At 35.8% G+C, this 20,164-nt stretch overlaps 1 protein-coding gene across 1 annotated transcript in view; it reads right to left on the reverse strand.

The window, feature by feature from the left end:
• The window catches only part of USP31 (ubiquitin specific peptidase 31), a 155,228-nt gene that overhangs the window by 65,338 nt on the left and 69,726 nt on the right, over positions 1 to 20,164 (reverse strand). The window contains exons 4-7 of the mRNA XM_001377847.4: positions 16,430 to 16,522; positions 15,182 to 15,317; positions 12,174 to 12,318; positions 4,205 to 4,385 (exon numbers count right to left, since the gene is read on the reverse strand). Coding sequence (XP_001377884.2) covers positions 4,205 to 4,385; positions 12,174 to 12,318; positions 15,182 to 15,317; positions 16,430 to 16,522 — 555 coding nt within the window. The remainder of the gene's footprint in view (positions 1 to 4,204; positions 4,386 to 12,173; positions 12,319 to 15,181; positions 15,318 to 16,429; positions 16,523 to 20,164) is intronic.

Genomic DNA, 20,164 nt, shown 5'->3' on the forward strand with positions numbered 1-20,164 from the left:
CTCCCCTATCATATTACTTGCTGGATATGGCAAACTTTGGGCCAAAAATGTCAATCATAGCTAGATGGTTACATGTGAATCCTCCAAGTCCTAATAGCACCTCTAATTCCACAGGAGTAGTGAAGTCTCATCTTTCTGAGGGGTCCTAGCTGATCAGGACAGCTACAGTAGAAGGACTAGCGTAGGGGTTAATGAGATCATTGAACTTTTAAAAAATTTTGATAACTTTATTTCAGTACAAATGGTTTCCTTTGTAATACCTTATTTTATGCATTTAAAAGTATTATTCTGAGAAGGGGCCCATCCATAGCACACAAAAAATTAAGAATCCCTATGTCAAGAGGTTTGTGGTAGAAGATGCGTCCTAGTGGAGACCTACACATCTCACCATTTGAGATGCTTTTTGGACATCCACCTATACAGGTTAAACCTTTTCCCCCTGCATATACATCAGTATTAGGGGGGAGATACTACTATTGCTTCCTTTATACAGGAATTACAGCACAAACTACATGAACTTCATGAATCTGGAGCTGCAGTACAAGCCGGACCACTAGGCTTTTCTCTTCATGACCTGAACCCAGGAGAAGTGTATATTAAGAATTTCAAGCGTACTGGAGCAACTCAGCCTTCATGGGAAGGACCATTCCAAAAATTGTTAACTACTCCAACATCTATAAAGGTTGGAGAGAAGGACTCTTGGATTCATTGCTCACATGTGAAGACAGCATCTTCTGTTGAGACTGATTGACTGTGTCCTATCACATGAATTGGAGATAATAATCCATTGACAAGTGGATACTGTTTTCAGGAACACATTGAACTCATGATTTTTTTTCTCTTTTCCTCCTTATTTTTATTATTATTGCTTTTCTTTTATTTGATTAGAATATTTGATTTTTTCCTTTTTTTCTCATTTCTTGTACTAAAGGTACATACAATTAACATTATTTTTCTGCAGTAATATAAGTTTAATATATATACTAGCTATAATATCAATGCATACTCCAAAAGCTTTAAACTATGGGAACCTGCCATTTATTGATAAAATGTTATGGGACTGTGATTAATGTTTGTGTCTGATTCTAGGAAATGGGATAAAAGCAAGGAGCACAGACTTAACCTTAATAGTGCCGAAAAGAGCACACAGAAAATACTAATGAGACTCGAGGTTGTGATGCTTGACATATGTTAAATCGTAGGACTTCCTTGTATCTACACTCTTTGTGAAGTACTCAGACAAGTACCAAAGTCTGACTATCATCCTGGCTCCCTATATCCGAGAATGACAAAAATCAGACCAGGGAATGATGCTTCCCTATCAAAATAAAATTCTAGTTCCTTTTCTTCTTATAGTATGGCAACTTCCTGTAGTCTTGGCTGCAAATGGGTAAGTGAAATATTACTGCATTCTGTCCTACAGACTTGTGGGATAGAAATTACTTTAAATTAGACCTATACAAGGGCCTATTTTGAATTTTTTTCCTTATCTTTTTGTTTGTTTTTCTCTTCTTTTAATAATTGACTCATACACCCCCATAACTCAACATTGTATCCTGTGCTGAACTGGATGTTTTTTAACACCCACTTCGGGGGGGGGGGTTGTATTTTAATAAAAATCCAAGAATTTGAATTTTTGTTTGAGAAAAGCTCTTCAAGGAAGAAGCTTGCTAACTCCTAAATCCAGAGAATGAACTGTTGCAGAAATATGCCAGAAAACCTACACTACATCAAGAAGATCAAGAATGAACTTTGGGTGTGGTTGATTGAACTGAAGTTTGATTGAACATTTATTTGTAAATGTACACTTTTATGCCAAAGGGACTGCCCCTAATTTGGCTTTCTGTCAATACGCCTAGCAAAACATTGGTTTTGCTTTCTTTCTTTTCTATTCCTCCCTCACTACTGTAATTTCCTCTTAGAAATTGAATATTGTATACATCTGTAGTTAGAAGTGTTTAGGACTACAAGATGATTATGTTAAATGATCAATGGGGAGACTAGTCTCCCAATGATCACCAGGGGGAGATTGTGAGTCTTAAAACTACTCAGACTCTACTTCAGAAGATTTGATTAAGTTATTCCCCATTTTTAACAATGAAGGTATTTAATCAGGAATGTATTGAGAACTTTTAAAATTACTCCACCCTACTCAGACAGTGCCTTAGGGGAAGATAACATTTCAAACTCCTGATTGAACAATGAAAAGTCCCCAACTCATACCTTATTGTAAAGCTAGAACCTTAAGCTAGGTCTGTTTTTAGACAAATACAATACTATTTATAGACAATAGACAAATACAAATACAAATACAGACTAATACAAAAGGGTGCTAAGTACCTATAAAGGTTAAATTAGTACCTAAAAGGTCAAGCAACTTACAAGGCAAGCTTAACAAAAGAGGTGTGAAGTACTCAGAGGATTTAATCTAACCAGAGAAGGTGAGAACAAAAGAAGATGAGAACTAAGAATGGGCAGTCCTGGGGGAAAGCGTCTACTGTGATTGGTAGATGTGAAAATTTAGGGGAGGTGACATAAGAGAAAATTTCTTTAAAAGGAGAAGTCAGTTTGGGCAAAAAGAGAGTTGGAGGTAGTTAGTTGGAGTTCAGAGTTCGAAGGACTGGAGCTTGCTTGAAGACAATGTTGTGGTGAGTGATGAAGACTGACTCGCTCTCCCTTAATAGGCCCTTTCTCTCTCTCTCTCTCTCTCTCTCTCTCTCTCTCTCTCTCTCTCTCTCTCTCTCTCATTCCTTCATTTATATTAATTAAAAATCTCCATAAATCCCAGCTGACTTAGGTATTTTTCATATTTGGGGATTTCCCATGGCAACCACTTATTTTTTTATTTTAAGTCAAAACACTAAAAATTATCTTTACAGTTTTTAACATTTACAGCTTTGGCAACCACATTTTGGCAGTCACAGTTTCAAAAGCTACACCATATTTGTTCTACTAGTGAATAAGGGCATTCCTAGACACCAGTATATACTAAAAATAATAATAGGGCAACACAGAAGAAGGTTAAAATATAGCAGCCTAGGAAGTATTGTTCCCAGAAAGGACTGAGAAGGGATAAAGGAAACACCCAAAAGAGCTTGAAAAAGTTAGGAAAAGTTTTGGTCTCTAAAATTTTCCAGGACAGAATATGTAGACTTTGCCTCTTTGTTCAGACAACTTTACAATCTGATTAACCAGTGTGAGGAAAAGAAACAAAGATTTGGATCTGAGTAATACAAAAAGAAAAGTACTATTTTTTAATAGGCTCTTTCAGTTGAGTACAAATTTAAAAGTTTACAAGAAAAAAGTTTAATAAATAATACTTTATCTAGATCAGTTTTAGAAGAAGGATGATGGTTCCAGTGATATTTATGAGATAGCCAGACCTTGTGTCTTCCTTAAGTAAATTGGGGCTGTTTTCTTGGTCCCTAGTTCAAATGGTCCATCATGTATAGTTAACTGATTGCTCCAATTCATGACAGCAGAGACCCTAAAGAGGCTTGATATGGAAAGTACAAATAATAACTGATAAAAGAAGTGAGGGATGAAGGGAAGAGGCTGAGGGAAGTTTGTAGACAATAGGATAGGGAAGGAACATTATATATCATCTAGGACATCCCCCTTATTCTACAAATAAGAACATAGAGGTCAGTGAAGAAAGTTAAATGTACTTTATCCCTCTAACTAGCCCATTGATATACACTGGCTCTTTCCAGACAATGCAACCAAAATTTCTAGAATGCTTATGTACAAGACCAGGGTATGATTGGTGAGAATTTAGAGGGATATAAAGAAGAGTAAGACACAATCTTTGTCCTTATGGAGCTTATAATCTAATAGGAGAGATAAGCTATGTACCCAAATAACTCTAATACAGACTGAATATAGTAGGTGCATTAAGAGAAAGGAATGTTATACAAATTCACAATAGAGTAATTAGCAACAAGACAAGGATCAACCTTCACAATAAGATATTTCTATGCAAAAAACAAGTTGGTCTGTGGTTGGAATTCTACAGGTCTGTATATATTATACTAGATACCAAAATGGGTTATACCTTGTCATATATGGCAAGCAATCTTTATATCTCCAGGAACTTGCACGGAATTGGCACCTGATGAATACTTGTCAGATGGAAAAGTAGTTAAACTAAAAGGTCTTTAAAAACTTTTAAAATTAACATCTCATTAGGAAATAGATGTTTTACCTTTTCCCCTGCTGCCCAGTGCATGCTCTATTACACACCAGCAGAACAATCTTGTCATTTCCTGTTCTTGTGGAAGAAAGGTCCGGCTTTGCTTGTTTTGTGGCTGTCTGTGCATGGGAAGATATTCTATGATGATCACTGCCAAACTTCAAGTTGTTCAGGTTGTTGTTTAGATGCATTCCTAAAGTAAAGTAAGAACTGGCATTTTTCTCTTGCTTAGGCATTCTTTTTTATTCAAGACATCTCTCAGGAATTTTACCTGATAGTAGACTCAAAGGCTACTGTAGTAAACACATTTTTTAGGAAAAAAATGTGTTTCTTCAATTTGGAACTTTGCCCAAAAGGCTATAAACCTGCATACCCTTTAACCCAGTACTAGGTCTGTATCCCAAAGAGATCAAAGAAAAGGGAAAAGAATCTGTATGTACAAAAATATTTATAATATTTCCTTTTATGTGGAAATTGAAAGGATGCCCATCAATTGGGGAATGGCTGGACAAGTTATGGTATATGATTGTGATAGAATACTATTATGCTATAAGAAATGATGAACCAGATGATTTCAGAAAACCTTGGGAAGACTTAGATGAACTGATGCAAAGTGAAGCCAGGAGAACACCATACCCAGCAACAATATTATTGTAACAATGATCAACTGTGGCTTAGTTACTCTAATTAAGACAAGGTTTCAAGACAATTCCAAAGGACCCACAATGGAAAATGCTAACCACCTTTGCAGAGAACTGGTGCACTTGAACATAGATTGAAGCATTTTTTTTCACTTTATTTTTCTCAGAGTTTAATGTATGTTTAATGTATGGAAATATTTTTTGCATAACTTCACAGGCATAATGGATATTGTATTGTTTGCCTTCTGAGTAAATGACAGAGAAGGGAGATGGAGGGAGAGAATTTGAAACTCAAAAAATTTTTAAATGAATGTTAAACTTATTTGAATGTAATTGGTAAGTATATAACAAAATAAGTAAAAGTACATTTTTTTTAAAAAAGGAAAAGAAGTGTATTTCTTTCACAGAATCACAGAATCTCAAAGTTGTAATGGCCTTCAAAGGTTACCTACTCTTACCCATACCTATTCAACCAGATACCTCTACAACATTCTTCCACTCCAGAAAGTATCTGCTTGAAGACTACAAATGATACAGAAGTAATTACCATTCAAGACAACCTCTTCTACTTTTGGAGAGCTATAATTGTTAAGAAATTTTTCTTTATACCAATTCAAAATGTGCCTCTCTTTATTTTCTACTCATTGTTCCTAGAGCTGCCCAAGAACTTGATTCAGAAGAATGAAAATGAGGATTTTTCACTTTAGTTAACTTTAGCCATTCCTCGGAAAGTTAAGTTTCTCCCTCAAAATTGAGGGGAAAATTCAACCTCTGCCTCTCCCAAACACCTTAAAAGAAGAAAAATATCAAACCAGAAATGTTGGTTGACTTACTTAAACATAAATAAAAAGGAAATAAGAATATGAAAGCATGGAATTGGAAGAAATATATTAGTATTACAATAGCAGTACCTTTCCCTATTTAAAATTCAAAATATAACCAATTAAAATGAGGGGATGCCCTTCGACTGGGGAATGGCTAAATAAATTGTGGTATCTGTTGGTGATGGAATATTATTGTGCTCAAAGGAATAATAAACTGAAGGAATTCCATGGGAACTGGAACAACCTCCAGGAATTGATGCAGAGTGAAAGGAGCAGAACCAGGAGAACATTGTACATAGAGACGGATACACATTTCTACTGGGTTTTACATGTATCATTGTTCAAAACTTATTTCCATATTATTAATATCTGCAATAGAGTGATCATTTAAAGTCAACATCCCCAATCATGTAGCCATCGAACCATGTGATCAAGCAATTGTTTTTCTTCTGTGATTCTATTCCCACAGTTCTTTCTCTGGATGTGGATAACATTCTTTCTCATAAGTCCCTCAGAATTGTCCTGGATCATTGCATTATGCAGCTATTCTCAGACTTTTTCAAGGTACTGATCATTTTTCCTGACTTTTTAATCTTCTTTTTCTTTAAAAAATATTAATCATTATAGGTGATGGATGTTGGAGAGGGGAGGGAGAAGAGTACTGATGGAAATTTCAATGATGTAACAAAAGATATCAATAAAATTTTATTTTTAAATATGGGCATAATAATGTTTATAACTCCCTAACTACCTCCCAGAGTTTTGTTTTGTTTTTTAAGTAAGACACTTTGTAAACTTTAAAGTGCTCTCTGCAAAAGTTGCTTCCATTGTGGTTCAGTTTCATACAGCAGAAACACCAGAGAAAAATTAAGTTCAAGGAAAAAAAAAGGACGTTAGTATGGATACATAAGCAGAGTAACAGTGAGAAGACAGCAGATAAGCACAGAATGAAGAGACCTGAAAACTAAAAAAAAATAGTACTTTTAAAAGGTATATAAGGCACAAAAGAAGAATATTTTGATTAATGTAAACTCTATTCAACTCACTATGCACCCACATAGCCCTAACAAGTGTTTATGCCTTGATTTCCCAATGCAGACTTTTACTGGAATGTCTACAGAAATAAAGTGATTTCAGGATACAGTAGTTCCAGTTCCCAGTTTTCTTAGTAAGAGAAATAGTAAAAGAAGGGATAACAAATACTGTTATTAAGGAAAAGCTGACAATTAGTTGTGTAACATGGATTACAGATATGTGGGTGGTAGGGTGGCTGACCTAGTTTCTGGTATTATAACTTTGTTGCCCTGAATTTCTAGCCAAGTAATGGATTTTCTGGGTAGCTTAGCTTAATTACAGTAATTTGACATAATTTATTTATGGTCTGTAGCTTAGGACAAAGATCTAAGAGCTACCACTTAAACCTCAAGCCAATATTTCTTGATCCCTTCATAGACCCTAAGCTGAGTTTGGGATAACAGGATAGAAGTTAGAGAGCTAGTTCTTCACATCTTCCATATGTAAGCATATCTTTGTTCAGCCTATCCAACAGGCTGATATATCAACTTCCTTTCCTTTTTATTTTTTTTTTAAACCCTTCCGTCTTGGAGTCAATACTGTGTATTGGCTCCAAGGCAGAAGAGTGGTAAGGGCTAGGCAATGGGGTTAAGTGACTTGCCTAGGGTCACACAGCTGGGAAGTGTCTAAGGCCAGATATGAACCTAGGACCTCCCGCCTCTAGGCCTGGATCTCCATCCACTGAGCTACCCAGCTGCCCCCTTTCCTTTCCTTTTTAATATGGCAATGACTTTCAAATGATTCTCCCCAATCCTGCCAAAGGACTCTCCCTTGTAACAGATAAATGCAACTAACAACAAAATCAACATATTGGTCATATCTGAAAATATATACCTCATTCCATATCTTTTGTGTGCCACCTCTCTCTGAAGAATTGGGAAATAAGTTTAGCTAGGGTTCTTATCAATTAACACAAATATTCCCAAATTATATAAATAACATCCACAATGGGTAGCTAAGTGGCACAGTGGATAGAGTGCTGGACCTGAAGTCAGGAAGACCCAAGTTCAAATATGGCCTCAGACAGCTATGTGACCATGGGCAAGTTATTTAACTCTGTTAGCCTCAGTTTCCTCATCTGTAAAATGAGTTGGAAAAGGAAATGGCAAGCCATTCCAGTATGTTTGCCAACAAGTCAGACACAACTGAACAACAATGCATCCACAAATAACTTCCCAGGTGCCTCATCCTGGCCCGAGTTCTTGACATTTATAATGGAGGAACACAAATTCTGACAGGGTCTACCATGCTGGAAAGGCTTTAGGGTCTAATTTTAGTAGCATACTCTACCTACTTTCAAAAGACAAACTAAGTATGAAAGACTCAACTCCAGTTAGGTGGCCATTTGAAGAACAAAATCAAAGTGATTGCTAAGTTTTGCTCCAGTCATGATCAAATTTAGATGATATCAAAATGGCCCCAAAAGCTTTTGGGTAGGGAAACAATTGCAGGTTTAGATCCTAGAAGATGATGGAGGGATGACAGACAACAGTCTTAAGTCCTACTATGGTCTAAGAATATTAAATTTAAGCACATTTTCTTCTTTTATGACATCTTGCTCCATTACTCTCAGCACTCCCTGAAACTTCAGCATAAAATGAAACCAAGAACAATGGAGATCAGCAGGGTCTCTTGGTTACCTAAGTACAAAGAAAAGAGTGAGGAGCTGAGGAAAGGTGAAGTTTCTCCACCTCCATTATCAGACTCCAACAAGTCCCCAGTTCCCACTGAATATTATCCTATCCATCCAGTCCATGCCCCAGGTAGATGGGAGATTTAGCCCAGACAACATACCAGGGCCTCCTAGTACTTGACTATAGCAGGATGGGATAGGAAGATGATACATGGTATCAAGGGTGCCACCCCAAGAATTTCTTTTTGCCTCTTTTCTGTTTTTATCACTGCTGACCAAACCATCCTTTCTCCTCCCCCAGTTTTCTTTATACCACTCTCTTCTGATTCTCTGCCTACCTGAACATGCTTTCTCTGTGACCTTTGCTGGATAACCAATTTCCCACTAATTATAAGAGCCCCACAAAGATCTTTCTAACGTCCCCTTATTTTCTTTCTTTATACTGATTCTCAGCAAGTGATCTGATTGCCAAACATAGGTTTCTTTTCAAATGTCTCCCAGATGTATGTATCCAGCCCTAGTCTCTCTCCTGAGTTCTACTCTTGTATCACCATCTCTTTGTTAGAGATCTCCAAATTAAAATCTTATAGGCATTTCATATGCATGTCAAAAATGGAACATGTTATCTTCTATTAAAGCATTGCTTCTCCAAATTTACCTAGTTCTTTTGAGAGCACCACCAAAATTCTCATCATTCAGGTTTACCTTCCCACTTCCCACTTGTACTCTATCCACCGGGCTACCTAGCTGCCCCTGAATAAGCACTTCTAAGAATTTACTGCCCTGCACTGTGCTACCTACCCGTCCCCAGTTTGCCATCTAATACTCTTCACAATCTGGTTCCAGTCTATCTTCTCACACTTATCTCACATTATTCCCTTTCCTCATTCTACATTCTAGCCAAAGGACCAAAACGTTGTCCAGACTTGGAATTTTAGCTCCCATCTCTGTGAGAATAATGAATAAGATGCTCTCATTCCTAGAATGCAATCTCTTCCTTACCTCCACCTCGACAGAACGCCTAGTTTCCTTCAAGTCTCAGTGCATGTGTACTTTCTGTAGGAAGTATTTCTTGAACCTCATAATTATTCTTGTTTCTCCCTTCAAATGATCATGTTTTTTGTATCCACAGCTGCAACTGCAACATGGTAGCCATTTAATAAATTCATGCTGGATTAAAAGTTACCAAATGACCTATAGAAGTAGATGGCAACATGGTGCAGGGGAAAGAGCCCTGGATTTGGAAACAGAGAATCTGAGTTTGAATCTTAGCTCTGTCATTTATGATCTGAGTAATTTGGGGCAAGTCACTTAACCTCTTTCTACCTCAATAACCTCAACAAAGTCAGCTGGTGGTGGAGTGGGCCTGGAGTCAAGAAGATCCAAGTTCAAATCCTACCTCATACTCATACTAGCTATGTGACCCTAAGCAAGTCATTTTGCCTCCATTTTCCTCAGTTTCCTCATCAGTAAAATGGGGGTGACAAAAGCACTTATCTCCCAGGATTGTTGTGAGGATCAAAGGAAATAATCATTGTGAAGTACCAAGCACAGTGCCCAGTCTTTGATAAGCACCATATATAAGTATTAGCTATTATTATTATTATTATTTATAAAATGAGAGTAGACCAGATGTCTTCTAGGACATTTTCCAATTCTAATCTATAATCTCCTGAACCTCTCTTCCCTAGCATTGGCCTTTGGGGTTCTTATTTTTCCTTTATTTCCAATTCAAAGCTCCCCTTTTGACTCTTAGCTCAGGAGCAAAAATACCCAATTATTCTGCCACTTGATGAAGAATTTCATGACAACCCATAAAATAAAAGATACCCAAAAAAGTACATAATATGCCTTTCCACTTCCCCTTCTGCACTGAGTTTTCAGAATGTTAGAAAAAGAAGCAAAAAATATTAAGGTTTTTTCAGACCATCTATAAACACTCTAAATGACCTACAACTGGAAGACCTAGAGCCTATCCATCTTGACCTTCTTGCTATAAGGAAAAACAAAAGATTAAAAGAAGTCACAAATACCTGGAAAGATGTCTTAAAGATCCTCTTTGGAGAAACAAATAAAGAAGTTGTCAGAGTTGGTTTTCTCATGTTTCCAAAGTCAATAAGAAGCATTATTTCTTTAAATACTTAATAACTTAAAATTGCAATGCTCTTGATAAGCATTTATTTTTTAAAAATCAACATAAAAATGGCACCATGTGCTAAATATCTAAAATAGCCAATGAGGAGGCAAAGAAATGATATGAAGAACTCAAAAAGACCCACCAAACTAAATCAACATGAATTTTTAGTACTGTTAAAAAGATAGCATAGGAAATGTGGGTACACATATGTGTACATATATAACATACATGAATGTATATAAATGTATATGTATATATGTATTACATGCATGTGTGTATATACTGAACAATATAATTCAGGAGTAAGAAAGGAAAGCCAAAGACATAAACTATACAGAATCTTCATACCTACATAACAATGGATGCCTTCCTCAAACACATCACACAACATTATTCCCCCAAGTGAAATTGTCTAACAAAACAAAATGGCTTCTTACTGCTATGACAATCATTTCTGAATCAGCTGTCTGTATACCCGTAAACCATTCCAACAGAAAAGATCAAAAGCAAATTAGAATAAAAATAAAAATAAAAATTCTAACCTAATCTATTTACAAGCCTTTGGTAAAAAAAAAAAGATAAAAAACAAAAAATGGAATTCATAAAACATTTTAAGGTTTACAAAATGTCCTTTATATATTATTTCATTTGAACAACTTAATAATTGTATAACATAGATATTATGGGTAAATGATTTTGTATGAAAGGTGAGGAAGTGGAAAGAGCCAAAAATAAAACCAAGGTTCCAAATCTGGGAGATTAGCAAAAGAAAGCAGTAAAGAAAGATAATGAAATCCATATTTTGGGTCAAAAAATAAGCAGTTTTTGAAATACTAAGTTTGAAGGTTTAAGGTGCTAGTGGTTTTTATTAGTCTAATTTTTTTTATTGAAGTTATTAAAAAATAAACTAGTATATGTGGAGGCATATTTTTAACCTCTGAGACTGCTGTAAAAGGAAACAACTATATACCCTTCTACAACACAGACACCCTGAAATCCCCAATGAAGTTAGCAATTATTCCTGTTTTTAAGTGAGGTACTTACCTTAATACCAGAAGATCTATAGCAAACATTTCATTTTTACTGAAAACAGATAGCCCCTAAAAGGATCCCCAAAGATATTATGACAGCTGCCAAGACAACAGTTTTCCTGACCATCAGAGAGAGAGCCCTAGAATTCACCATCTGCTGTTGGGAGATCTTCTCAGATGCACATTTTATGTTTTTTAAGTGGCATAACAAGCAATACTGTGCCAGCAGCAAAATGCCATGTATTTATTTCTTAGAAATAGGTACCAAGCTCAGCAAACAAACATTTTAGAGTTTGGAGGCCAATCAGACTCTCCCTATTATTTTCATGTAATATTCAAAATAAGGAAGACATAGATTTACATATTTCTCATTTTGTTGTCCAAAGACCTTGAAAATTAAGTTCTCAATAACTGAACCAGCTCAGGTGAAAATGTATTTTTAGACCTAATCCAAGAAAGGACAATCTTAATGGGAAAAGATATAACAAAGCAAGTCACTAATCTAGAAAACACCTCCTCTTGTGTTATTTGGTTAAATCTATTACTTTAAAATACACCACAATTTTAAAAGACATAAAAAACAATAGTTAATCAAAATATTTGAAAGGCCAAGGACTACTGTGTAAAACCTAAAGATTTACCTCTTTGACTAAGAATTCCTTCAGGCCTAAATATCTCTGGAGTCTCAAAGGCAAAAATGCAGTCACTCTCATGCACTGTTTCCAGATCATCAGTGTCACAAAAGGAGCGATGGAACCCATCATAGTACATTTCCGTTAAAACAATCTAAAAATAGGAAAAAAAGAAATGTTAGACAACTAGAGAGAGTTAGTCAAAAATTAATCTCCCAATTCTACTAGGAAGCAGAGCAATTAAAAAACAAAAAACTCAAGTTGGCAGTGAAGCAAATTTAAGAGAACTCACAGGAAAAGAACACATACTTCCACAATTCCTTTTTTCAATGGGCACATCTTAGAAGGGACAAATCCCTTGGCACGTTTAAGAAAGTACTGGCATGGTTTACTCTAATTTCAGGACATGTTACTGCTCTAAAGAAAGTAATATGATTCTAGAATTTTAGAGTTGGAAGAAATCTTGGAGACTCCCTAGGCCAACAGCTTTGTTTTAGAGATAAGGGGGGAAAAGAATGTTAAATGTTAAATACTTTGCCTAAGGTACACAGTTAGTTAGATGCAGAGCTTTAATTTTAAACCCAGGTCTCTTGATTCCACACCTCGTGATCTCTTTGGTATACCTTGCCAAAGTTTCCTCAATGAGGAATATGTGTCTTTTGTGGGAAAGTAATCAGGCAAGAACCAAAGTCAAAAGTATGTCAGGGTTCCTTCATTGGGAAGGTGTTTAGAAGATAATCAGAAATCAATGTGAGGAGCAGTTAGTTCACTCACTAGATAGAGATCCCCGCCCAGAAACAGGAGGACCTGGATTCAAATCTGATCTCAGACACTTCCTAACTGTGTAACCCATGAAGAGTCACTTAACTCCACTTGCCTAGTCCTAACACTCTTCTGCCTTGTAACTGATACTTAGTATTGATTCTAAGACAGAAGATAAGGGTGGTTTTTTTTAAATAAATGTATGAATTTTAAAAGAAATCAAGGTGAGCACTTAGTCAACTCTACACCACCCACAACCTAGGGAAGAGCTAGGGTGTAAGGCAATAGAATTCCCATTCAATCAGACAAAGAGTTCGTTGGAGATGGCTGGCTCTTACCCAAACCTATGCTATATATCTTCTCTCATAACTACAGAATTTCTATCCTGAGAAGTTAACTTTAAACATATGTCTTCTTAGAAGAGTGTATGTAAAATATTTGTAAGCCATAAAGAATCAGACCAGTAGCAGCTAATCATATTATTTTCATCATTACAAACCTTGGGCCAAAAGTCAATAATTCTATAATCTTAGAGAAATTGAGAAATTTTTATGTTTTTGGTTAACAGTCATTGCTCATAGAGTTTGCTTTATTATAACTGTTTCTCAAATGAGATCCCACGAGAACAGGGACAAAGCATCTTTATTATTAAACCAATTACACAGTGGTTTCCAGAAACTATCAGGGAAAAGGAATCTAAAAACTTCAAATGTCTTAGAAAATTCCAAAATGGAAATGTTTCTCAGGAGGAGCAATATACGATAATGATGAGAACTGGTTTTTGAAGTCAAAAGACTCAGGCTTAAATCCCATTTCTTAACCTTACCTTTGTGAGCCTCAGTTTCACATTTGTTTTTGTTTTTTAAAAATAATCACCTTCTGTCTTGGAATCAGTACTGTGTATTGGTTCCAAGGCAGAAGAGCGGTAAGGGTTAGGCAATGGGGTTAAGAGACAAAGACTCCTGCAGGATCACACAGCTAGGAAGTATCTGAGGCCAAATTTGGACCCAGCACTTCCCATCTCTGGGCCTGGCCCTCAATCCACTGAGCTGCCTAGCTATCCTCTCAATTTCCCATTTGTAAAAGGAGGCTAATAAATACATGACCTCCATGACAGGAGTTCTATCAGAAAGGACTTGGTAAATTTCAATATAAGAAATTCTTATTGAAATCACAGTAGCAAATGCTTAGGGACTATATCCAAAGCATATGTCTAGTGACAAACAGGTTTAAGCTCTTTTTATTCAATCTAAAGAAAATAGAAGATTTATATTAACATGCCCTGAGAATTTCCATGTATCTTCTTCCACCTGAACAGGCTGAGGAATCTTGATATGAATTATCAGTTTAATTACCTGGGTGTAAAGAAAGGCAATAAGAATTACAAACATCTTTCCCCACTTCTCACTCATTTGAAAACTGATTTGCTTCAGATGCTTCATGAATCACTAGACAATATATAAGAAATATTCCTGTTCATTGGCTAATAATGGGATAATACTTCTATTGGCTCCATATCTCCTTGAGAATTAATAATAATGATTATAAAGTAATTTAGAAACATCAGGAGTTTTTGTCTTTATATCCCCTGCACAATTTTAGGAATAAGCTTTTGTAGGTACCTATAATAAAATCTCTCATCTTGTTTATATTTTTTAAAAGATATATAGATGTATACACATATAGAATTTTTTAAAAGATACTAGACAATATTGCTCTGAAAAACTCCCTCTCTGAATACAACATTTTAAAGAAATAATCTATTTTTATGTTGGGTAGGCAAACTCTTAAAAATACTAAAAAATTACTTACCACCTAACAGAGGGGTGACAGGCTCAAGGTGCAGAATCAGAAATATATACATGTATATGTGTATATATATATATTTTTTAATCCAGCAAAGGTGCAGATTTCTTTTCTTTGACTAGATCTATTTGTTAGAATAGTTAGGTGGGGGAGGGGAAGGAAGTAACGCTCAAAGATAGATTTCCCCCAAGAAAAGAGAACAGAAAAGAAAGGAGGCCAGAAAGAATCACAGACAAGCCAGAAAGTATTGAAAGTTAGATGGAATTTATTATATACTTTAAAAGAAAAGCAAGCTCTACATAAGTTTCATATACATTCCTCCCTTCTTTTGCAACATATATGGAAATAATCATTTTACCTGATGTTTAAGTTTAGAACTTTAAAAAAAATTCAGCCATATGGGCAATGCACATGATGTACAACATTCTGTGGGATAAATTCTTCCTTACCTGATCAGTCGGGATCTTCGTTTCCATAGACACTGCTTCCCGAAGCCTAGCTACAGTTCCAGACAAAGGTACAGCTACTCCAATTCTCATGCAATGAGAGCATTTTCCTTGATACACGACTGTGACATAGAGAGGCCTGCACAGATTAAAGTTGAGTCTTTCCTTTAGGCAGGTTGTTCATATTTCAGCTAACACCTATAATTAAACAAATCTAGCCTGAGCTGAACTCAGTGCTAAATCTACCTCCAGACAACTTACAATTTAAAAACCAAACCGAACAAATCCTGTGGACCAGAACAGCACAAACAATGCTTTGAGATCAAGAAAGATATTCTAGGGGGCAGCTGGGTGGCTCAGTGGATTGAGAGCCAGGCCCAGAAATGGGAAGTCCTGGGTTCAAATCTGGCCTCAGACACTTCCCAGCTGTATGACCCTGGGCAAGTCACTTAACTCCCATTGCCTAGCCCTTACTGTTGTTCTGCCTTAGAACCAATACATAGTATTAATTCTAAGATGGAAGGTAAGGATTTTAAAAAAGAAAAGTATTCTAAAAAGATTGCTTTTACTAACAAAATGCTAAAGCACAAGTATAGGAATGAAAGTTAACCTGTGTTTTCTGAGCTTTGCATTATTATTACTATTACTATATAATTTCACTGAGTCACACAAAATTATTAAAAGTACTACATCTAACCTTATTATGATATAGCAAAGTGACCCCAAAAAGTACACAAAGGGAGCCGCGGATTCCATTAGATACTAGTATCTCCCCTCTACTGGCTGGAAATTGCCTCTCATTTTCTTCACTTTGCAGGTATTTTTGTATTGAATTTTACGTGTACATTTTGCTTCCCTGACAGGATAATATGCTCTTGGGGGCAGAAAATGATTGATTTTTTTTCTTTTTATTCTCAGCATCAAGCATATTGCCTAGAACACAGCATAATATTAACAAATGTTTGACCAACTAACTGATAGACCAAAACAACAGTCTTCACTATAAAGATATGTCTAGGGAGGAGTGATTGAATGGAATAGCTTCCAGCATTTATATATCTACCACTAAGATCTGCGCACCCTGTGAATATAGGGAAGTACTTCTGTAAGGGTTTATTAGAGGATGCTTTAACTTAATCTAGAATCCTGTTCCTTGTATAATGTTTTCCTGGCCAATGTCAATAATGAGAGAGAGGAGAAACAAATTATACAGTATATACACAGTCTTCGTGAAATCAATTCTATTCTTACCTTGTATGGGGCAGAGGAATTGGCAAAGAAATGCAGAGGAAAGGGTCAAAAGTATTACTCTGCTTCTGGCAATGAGGACAAGTCAAAGAGGATCTTCAAAAACAAAAGCATGAGACACAAAGATAGCAACACTGTTAGAATTTAGTCCCAATATCCAGATGCTCCCATTTCATTAGAAACAAATAATCAAAAAGGGAAAAAAAGGTAATGAAAAAATTATCATTCTAGCATTTTAGTTTTTCTTAACTTTAATCAAATGTGAGCAAAACTACATATGTGAAACTCATTGACTATAAGGCCAAGTTATATTCATCAAATGTCTTCACCCAAAATTATTATGATCTCAAAATTCAAATGTTAGGGAGAAGGACAGGGAAGGGAATCAAGAAAACCAACTCTGTTTTTACATGTAGCCAAGGCAAATAGAACACTGTTCATAAACATTCATGAAACATTCCTCCCTACCAGATGGTATCTCTCCCTTCTCTTAAACTCCATAGTATTTTGTAGTATCTCTCTTTTGGCACACAAAGTATAATTATTAATGTATTTGGCTTACCCCTCCTATGATATTAACTCCTTGAGGGTAGAGAAATGTCTTACTCATCTTCCTATCTCATTGCAACCTCTCCATTCCACCAGCAAAAGCCCATATGTGGTATGCATTCAATAATTAACAAAAATTGATCTGATATTGAAATTATTCCTCTCCTTAGAAACTTAGTCATTATGGTCCAGAGCTTTAGATATTTTGGAAACATTCAAATGAATTTTACCTCCAAACCAATGATCATCAAGAAAAAAGAAGTAAGATTGTAGAAAATTCTACAGAGGGAGTCAGTTGCATAATAATGGGAAGTCCTTAAGAATGAAATTCTGATGATATGGATACAAAATACTTCTGATGAAGAAAAAAAAGAGAGGTATGTAGATTATGTTTATGAACTACACAAATAGTTCACTCATTAAATAGATTAGTTTTAAAAAGATATGTACAAAAGATGGAAGTGGGTAAATTTACAAGTGGGTAAATAAACATGGAAAACAGCACAATTCTCTGAGAATCACAGAATTGTCAGGAATACTAAACCACAGAAGAAATTGAGGCATGTAATGAATGATAAGGACAATGGAAAGGTATTTTTCAAATATTCATGGAAAGTAAAAAGTTGCCCCAGGGAAGCAATAGGACCCCCTGTTCTGAGCAGATGAGAAAATAATGATAAACCACGAACAAAAGATAAAAACAGTAAACTTTTACTTTGTTTCTATTTCCTCTCTCAAAGAGAATGATCTTCAAACTGGAAAGTCTTCAAAATATAGCCCAGTCAGCTTGAAATTAATTCCTGGAAATTTTCTAGTACATGTTTTTAAGATGTTGGCTTATACGCATTTATAAAGGAAAATGGTAATCAATGAAAGCCAACATAGCTTCAAGAATAGGGCATGTCAGACTAATATCTTCTCATTTCTTTGTTTTATTGGGGGGGTTTTGGACAGTGATAATAGACTGGTACTTAAAAGGAAATTCCATAAACATAGCATGCCTGGATTTTAACAAGGCATTTCATAAAGTTTCCCAGGATACTGTGAATAAGATACAAAGATATGGACTAAATGAAAGTAAAGACAGATGGTTTGCGAATTGAATAAATATCCAGGCCAAAAAACATAGTCATTCATGGGTCAAAGTCAACTCAGAGGAAACAATCTAGTAGAGCCATAAAGGTATTGGTCCTTGAGGGATCCTTATCAAATTGTGAACATGACACAAAAGTTGGAGGATAGAGAAAGGGAAGATATAGGTAATATGCTAGCTGGTAAAGATACAAAAAGAGCTCAATAAAGTATAAGAGCAGACCAAATCTCCTAGGAGATTCAAAGGCTCAGGAAAAAACAATTCCCAAGCACAAGATGGGAAGGATACTGAGGGAAGGAGAGGGGAAAAAGGGGGAGAGGAAAGGGAAGAGAAAGGACAAGGAGGGAGGGAAGGAGAGGGAAGGGAAGGAATTCCCAAGGGTCAAAAATAAAGCATGCTTCTATGTCCTGCTGAAGAGGTATAGACTAAGATATACTTTTTGGATATGGCCCATGTAGGCATTTGTTTAGAACACATTTATGTTATATGGCATTGCTTTTTTTCCTAATGAGGAGTGTGGGAGAACAAATGGATTTTTGTTCATTGAAATAAATTTAAAAATTTAAAAGCCCCAGGAGGTTCAAAAGATGAAAAGTTTAGTATCAGTCAAGAATATAATGTAATAGTCAAAGGCAAATTCAATCTTATTCCATATTAGGGAGAAAAACAGTCCAAGATGAAAGGCATAATGGTGTAATATTTTGCACTGAAATACTACAATTAGTTCTTGATGTCACCAAGGAAGGATATTCCTAAATATTGGGGAATACACAAAGAAGAGTAACTAGAATAATGAAGCAACTCAGAACCAAAAATCATGTCATAAAAGGATTTGCTAAAGGAACTAGAGATGTTGGCTTCTCTCCAAGCAAGAAAACAAAACAAAACTTAAGAGAGACATAACTTCTTTTCAGTATTTGACAGGTTGTCATGTAGAAGAAGGATTAGATTTGTTTTGTTTGGCTCCATAAGGAAAAAAACTATAAGTAGAAGTTGCTGAAAGATAGGCTTTGGCTAGCTATAATGGGAAAACTTACTAATAATCTGCAGTTGTCCAAACTTGGAAAGGACTAACTTAGGTACAAGAAAGTTTATTATCAGTGGGGTCTTCAAGGCTGGGCTAGGTGATCACATGTTGGGAATATTGTAGAGGAATTTCTTGTTAGGTACAGTTTTATTTAAATGACCTGTGAAGCCCTTTCCAACTAAAAGATTCTATAAGTCAAAGTTTAGAAACAAGCAACTAGTGATAAATATAAAAATTTTTTAAAGACCATAAGTAGATCACAAGTACAGAATTTAAGAACAGGTAAAGAAGTAAATTATAAGTTTAGGTTTTTCTCCTAGAGGGAACCTGATTTCAGTCATTAGAAACACAGTATCTTGGGGATAGCTGGGTAACTCAGTGGATTGAGAGCCAGGCCTAGAGATGGGAGGTCCTAGGTTCAAATCTGGCCTCAGACACTTCCTAGCTGTGTGACCCTGGGCAAGTCACTTGACCCCCACTGCCTAGCCCTTACCACTCTTCTCCTTGGAGCCAATACATAGTATTGACTCCAAGACGGAAGGTGAGGGTTTTTAGGAGGAAAAAAAAAAAGAAACAATAATTTACTTGGAAAAATTAATACATACATAGGAGAAGTTCTCCATTCTAGGACTGAATAATGCACACTTTCTTTTCTACTCTTAATGGGAGTTATGGAGTGAAGAGCTACTTGTAAAAGAAGGAGGGCTGGTGCTTGGTCTAATGAATGGCTGATTCCATCTATTCCTCCCAGTAAGAAGCTAGTTTGGGGCATTGAGAAGGCTAGACATCCAAAGTAGCCAAAGAACATGAGAAGAAACCAAACAAAATTCCCACGGGGATAAAGAAATCAAAACTATCAATAAACACATGAAAAAGTGATCTAAATCTCTCATAATTAGAGAAATGCAAATCAAAACAATTCTGAGAAATCATTTCGTGCCTAGCAGATTGGCCAATATGACAGTAAGGGAAAATAATAAATGTTGGAGGGGTTATGGCAAAATTGGGACAGTAATATTCTGCTGGTGGTGTTGTGAATTGATCCAACCATTCTGAAGGACAATTTGGA

This window comes from Monodelphis domestica, chromosome 7 (assembly GCF_027887165.1).
Source record: "Monodelphis domestica isolate mMonDom1 chromosome 7, mMonDom1.pri, whole genome shotgun sequence".
In the NCBI taxonomy this organism is placed as follows: domain Eukaryota; kingdom Metazoa; phylum Chordata; class Mammalia; order Didelphimorphia; family Didelphidae; genus Monodelphis; species Monodelphis domestica.